Below are 6,348 nucleotides of genomic sequence, written 5' to 3' on the forward strand. Positions count from 1 at the left end.
GACCGTGTTACGAGGCGGTAACTTATAAACTTAGAGAATAACCATTGCATCATAATAACAGAAACATTAACTAGTCACAGTTGGAATATGTATTCATTTTTCAACGGAACAATTGTTGCACTGGGGTAACTGAATTTATCGGCGCGTCTTACTAGATCCAAACATTCGATTTTAAAAGTAAAGAAGAGGCGAAGTACGCCGCGGATAATGGAAACGTTGTATTGTCTCGAACGCGAAGACACTTACTGTACACTTTAAGTTGATTCAAGTCGGGTATCGTGCCGGTGTTTGCCGTCGATTGTTGTTTCTGTAGCTTCGGATGCTGTGCTCGTGTCGGTGGCATCAAACGCGGCCGCTTCAACGGCGGTGCTAAGCGCGGCGGAAACGCGGTCGACGCGTAGTAACTGCAAACAGAAGGATGTTGTGCAAAATACATTAGTGTATACATTACGTCAGATTTTGTGTGCACTTACACACCACACACACACACATACACGCACACACAATCTCTCTTACAGCTAGATGTCTTTCAGTTTGTTGTTACTCGCTCTTTATACTTTGTATTCTAATAATATATGTCTATTCTTCTCTTTGATGTTTTACAATTAAATAAGAGTCCATGATACTCCACATTGACGGCTTCGCAAATGAACAACTGTATAAGCTGCTCTGCAAACGAGAGCATTTCCTTGAATACATTTGGGTACACGGTGGAATAAATGTGCGGCATTAAATGCATTTTACAGAATCGCGAGATCCCGCAACAAAAACTTCTTTAAAAGACTTCCCTTTGTCGCGGTGTGTAACACACCGCAGTGGTGTTGCATGTCATTTTTATTTCGTTATTTTATTTTGAAGGAAAAAACTGTAATTCCTCTTATAACACTTCGCTTTTCTCCCCCCCCCTTCTCCCCGCCGCACTTTATTTAAATAAGGAAAGTGTGAACAAATTGTAGTCTCTTACAAAGCAATCGGATAAAAATTAATATTTAAATGTTATCTCCCTGAAATAATTGTATAATTAACAAATTGCGACATGTATAACATAGCGTATAAAATAATGATGTGCGTTTGTAACGCTTCTATAATACAATGTTTTAATTATCAAGTAAAAAATTTTGCCGGAATTGGTAGCGTCGGCTTTAAGGAAGCTAAAGCGATTGTTGCTTTAAAACTTCGAAGGTGGAAGCACGCGGTAAAATAAATTAGATTTGAATAATTCAGGATGTATCCGGTAATGCGGTTCTCGCGAATTAAGATCGAATTACCTCGGGATTTTTCCTCCGATGGTATCACTTTGCGGGTCAGACAAAATGCATATTCGAGAGGGAGAATCGATATTTCGAGCATAATAAAAATGTAAAAACGTCATGTTAATTACACCGAGTAATAATTGAAATCGTTTTTTTGGAAGAGTTTCGTAAATCGTTCCCTCAGCGAACGATCTTCTGGGGCAGAGCGTGATGATAATTATTCTATTATAATACAATAATAGAGCGGTACGCTCATAGTCCATTAGCCGCAATCGGTGAACGGTAACGAGGGCATATGATATTCTTATTGCGACATGCAAAATATGAATATCGAGGGCCATATTATAGCGAGTGAATTTTGCTCGAACGGATTTTGCTTTACGGGAACACAATGCGGAATATACACGTGCAATTTTATGATGTCGAAACTGCCGCTTGCCATAAATACCGGAGATGCAAGCTTGCAAATTGCCTCTGTTTGCGCTCCTTTTTACTATGAGGCGTACGCGTTTTCGTGTACCCTTGATTGGATTCACGACACCCGAAATACATACAGTTTTGAAAAATTCCTCTCCCCAGGGAAAGAGGGAACGCCGCCGCGTCGTCTTTTTTTCAAAGTTGACAAAAATCGCGCGCACTTTTCTACAGAAATTTAGGGCGACTTAATTTCTCTATCGACGGCGAGTACGCGAGGATTAAAATCTTTACTGCAGTTTATTCTCAGATTACATCTTCTTTTTTATCCTCTCTTTGCGTTATACTTTATTTTCTGCTCGTTTCACCATCAATCACGCCGTGATGTAGGTATATTTAACCGCTAAATATAAAATTGTCGATATGAGACTCATCGCTCATTCGATCTCGCGTATGCATGTCACACGATTACACAATGTGCTTGTGAGATATTTCGTCTTTTAAATACTTATATTAAAACACGATCCATAAAGTACGATCTGTCGTTTTATATTAAAAAGTATCAAAACTGTTCGTCATAAACGAGAACTTATGTAAAAGCTCTTGTGACGAACTTACAGATCGCGCGAATAAATGAAAGGAAAAAAAGATGTATACGCATTTCTTTAAAAGACATTTTTATCGTTGACCTTCTCGTTTATGCGTGAGGCGATGAGGCAGCGTCTCGTGACATTAAGTACGTAATGAATAGGAATCGGAAGTCGCTTCGCTGCGACGTATTTGCTGAAATCAGATATACACGCTACTATGTACGTAAAGCAATTCAGTTATATCACAACAACGCACAGGAAAGTAATCGATATCTAGTTCTCTATTGTTATTGTTGTATCGGTTTCACAGCCGATCTCAACGCCTCCCACGCATACAACGGTAAAGTCTAAATTCTGACAATAAAAATATCATGTTACTGACATATGCCAATGCTCGCGTCGTTGTTATCGGGCACTGCCGATCCCTGTACGCTGGAAATTTTTAACATTTGATTTCCCGGTGAAAATCAAACGAAATGAAAATCTCAAAAAATTAAAAATGTCATCGGAAATCTGACAGCGCACTTTTATGGCGTACTACAAAATTTTATTATTTCGACTTTACGCTGTATCGTTTTGCACATTTGATTCTAAGCTTCACTTTGCGGTTCATGTACATTTGTCAGATTTTAATCAACTTTCGTGTATACATTGTAGGATTTTTCCATTCTCTCTTGTGACGGCTGAGACACGTAACAAACCATTTCTGATAGTCTCGCGGACAGAAACGAAGGTGTTATTGAAGGATTAAGCCGGTTAAAGGGGAGTGCGCGAATTCGTGCCTCCTTGCCGTTGTTAAAAGTTCTTTGAAAACGAGTTTCGCTCTCTTCCTCGCAGTCGCGAATAATAGCAGAGGGTCGCGACAGGCGAATGATCGGGAAGAGATGGGGAAAAGACTTACGAGGCATCATCTTCGACGTTGTTCGAGATCCTTCGTCCTTCGTGTGTTTCGACAGTTTTAACACTTGCCCAAGGACCATCCAATTATCAGCCAAGTCAGCTGTTCCCTCACCAGCGGGGGTCACTCTATCTTTATAGGAGCAACTTCTCACTTTTCTAAATTATTTTCAGACGTCACGAACATATTTAAATGAACATTCGCCGATCAAGCGCGCGCCGATCAATCTACGAAATTGGAGATAAAAAAAAACTGTTTTACCGTGGTACGTGTAATAATAAACTGGACAGACGTTTTTAAATTTTCTAGTTGAATTTAATTTTCCAATTGAATCTAATTTCAATTTGCGCGGAAAATTTTAGAAGCCTTAAATAATTTTCTCGCGGTCTTCCAAATCGGATAAATGTCGAGTCGATTGGCAATAAATCTAGGTCATTCGTGTATGTATAAGTCCAGTTTCATCAACGTCACCACGCCAGATATCTGTCCATTTTGAGTAAGTACGGCTTCTAATTGCCGTAATAGACGTAAGTAGGTTAGCATCGACATGCTAGATTATTCTTACATACATGAGTAATTCCTACCATCTCGAATCCCCTAGCACGACGGAATAATATACTGTAATTAAATTTACCCCTTTGCTCGAATCGCAAAGTAGATGCCCGTGAATGCATACTCGCATACAAAAATTTCGGGACGCTACGCGAGCATCCAATCTCCCCGTATATAATATTCCATGTTATTTTAGATTCCATACTGTTTAATCGAGCGCGCTCAATCTCGGGCCCGGGGACGACGTGCCCGCCGAAAAACGACGCCGACGCCGACGCCACGGCCGTCCACGTCGTCGCGTCTCCACTTTATACGCGGCCGGCTCTCGGATATGCATGTATTCAGATTAGACAACGCGGAGGGAGAATTTGTCGGATAAATTCAGCCGGGGGTAGTTGGCCGGGGTCCGCCGGCTCGCGCTCCCTCTAACACACTGGATTTCATTAAAATTCATTCGGCGCGGCAAGCTGTCACACGCGCCGCGGATGTACAGACCGACGAGCGAGCTAATAGGCTTACCGTGTTACTACAAAAGGCGCCGAGCCCCTTCTCCCACTTGAGCGGATTGTACGCCGCGGCAATATAAATTAAATATAAATAATGTACACCATGTAAATTGAATTAGATGACGCGTGTCCGCACGCGGTCGCAAATGCCCCTTACACGTGTACATCCGCTGGAAACGTAAACGATCGTTAAAGCGGGGGGGTATTTGCTCGTCGCGCGGAGTCGAGAGAATTAGCATAGCTTGAGCGAATCGAAGGAACAAAGCGTCAGAATGCCAAGGTAATTCGCGGATCCCAAAGTTCCTTGACACCACAATTCCGCGGGTTTAACAATTCGATCGCGCGTCGCGAGTAGCGGCGGCGGCGCCATTGTTCCTTATTCCTTAATTTTTCCAGCCGATCTAACGTCGATGAATCATGCATTTTTTATCAGAGCGCGTCAAGACATCGTCACAATGTACGCCCGGCGCGGACAAAACCAGCCGGCCATATTTTACTATCGCAAGTATCACGATTTCCGCTCATCCCCTCGAAGCCATAAATAATATTTCTGTCGGTGGCCAGGTCGGCGTTTTCCCGCAATTATTGCGTCTCTCATAACCGACGTCATAATTCTATACCATAACGAGGCCATTCGTAACCCTCCACAATTCCCCCCCTCCCCTCCCCTCCTCCTTCTCCTCCTTCCCCGCTATATCCACTCTTCCACTTCATTCTGACATTTTTTTACGCTCGCGCGACCTTTTACGGATGACGGCAACTAATGGCGGCGTTGCAACAAATACGTGGCGAGGCGATAAATAAATATAATAGCGGCGGCATGATAACGGCAATAATGACAAACGCATTGTGAAATCGCCGAGAATTATCTCGTTCGTTATTTATAAACGGTTGCACATTGCGAGTAACTTCGCGCGATGTCAACGTTGTCCCGGCTAACTTTCGACGGATCGAAATACCCGTGTTTGAAGAATTAATGCAATCTTATTAAGACAGTAGAATACGCGAAATAGCGCCTCCCTCCCTCTCTCGCGGCGATCCATTTTAATTTCGCCGTTAAATTTCATTTAAAAGGACGAACATTCTCCAATCTAAATTTAAACTCAGCCGGGGAAATCCGGGCAAAACGAAGAATTCCGGCGGGACGGACAACAGTGACGTTCGAAGACGAGCCTAAAGAAGGTCGGCCAATAAATCGGCGGATTTTCATCACGGGCTAACCCTCGGACGAACGTCGGCCAACGAGCACTGTGATTGGCAGCTCTGACAATTATTTGTTTTCCACAAATCACGCGGTGGCGGCGACGCAGTTCCTCCACCTTTTCCTCCTCGCCATCGTCTTCGTTTCTCTCTCGCTCTTTTTTCAAATTTATCCGCGATTCGTGTCTTACGGATTCTCCACCCGTCACTACTCCGCTTCTCTCTTTGTAAGCTATCCCTATTAGTAGAAAAATGTTAGCTGTCTCTATTAGTGGAAAAATGAATTAATTGCATTGCAAATGTGAACCTAATCGTCTGCATACTGTACTACTTGCGAACTATACTACGTAGACATTTGTATTGTACTGTACTAATTTGTACAGTCTAGACATTATCGTGTAATATTTATAATACATTACGTGCAACCTTATTCTGCTCGGACCTGCAAGGCGTTCTCGTTGATTGTTTGAACCTTACTCTAATCACTTGTAAGCTCCCTATTTTGGGATAGAAAAGTTTTCATTTAGAAGAGAATTATATATAAAATATTCTAAAAGTAAATGTAGCAACACAAATTGATTAATATCTCATTTCTGTTTTTGTATCTTGAATATTTCATATACCAGAACACGAATTCAGGTTATTTCATTATTATAGAATAACGGCATTACGTTTTGGTAAAATTATATTCTCTCAACTTTGATTTCCCTTCTTATTTCTCCATTTTTTGCACTTTCCTCCGGTTTATTTGTGATTAGCACGTGGCTCTTGACAGTAACGAGATGAAGTTTATACCTTAAATAATTTCTTACAATATCTCATGTAAACGTCATATCTAAATGTTCTCGATTTTTATAAATATGATTTAGATATCAAAATTGAGGAAAGTAACATAAAGTTTCTCTCATGAGGATGGGAGAAGAAGTGATACATAT

The 6,348-nt window shown here is 41.5% G+C and overlaps 1 protein-coding gene across 7 annotated transcripts in view; it reads right to left on the reverse strand.

Annotated features, from left to right (window-relative positions):
* Positions 1–6,348, reverse strand: part of LOC105565338 — a 179,597-nt gene that overhangs the window by 6,023 nt on the left and 167,226 nt on the right. For all 7 annotated transcript variants that reach the window (XM_012018436.1, XM_012018440.1, XM_012018439.1 and 4 more), the window contains one exon: positions 247–404. In XM_012018436.1, coding sequence (XP_011873826.1) covers positions 247–404 — 158 coding nt within the window. The remainder of the gene's footprint in view (positions 1–246; positions 405–6,348) is intronic.

This window comes from Vollenhovia emeryi, unplaced genomic scaffold, assembly GCF_000949405.1.
Source record: "Vollenhovia emeryi isolate VEMERY1.0 unplaced genomic scaffold, V.emery_V1.0 DF939153.1, whole genome shotgun sequence".
Taxonomy (NCBI): domain Eukaryota; kingdom Metazoa; phylum Arthropoda; class Insecta; order Hymenoptera; family Formicidae; genus Vollenhovia; species Vollenhovia emeryi.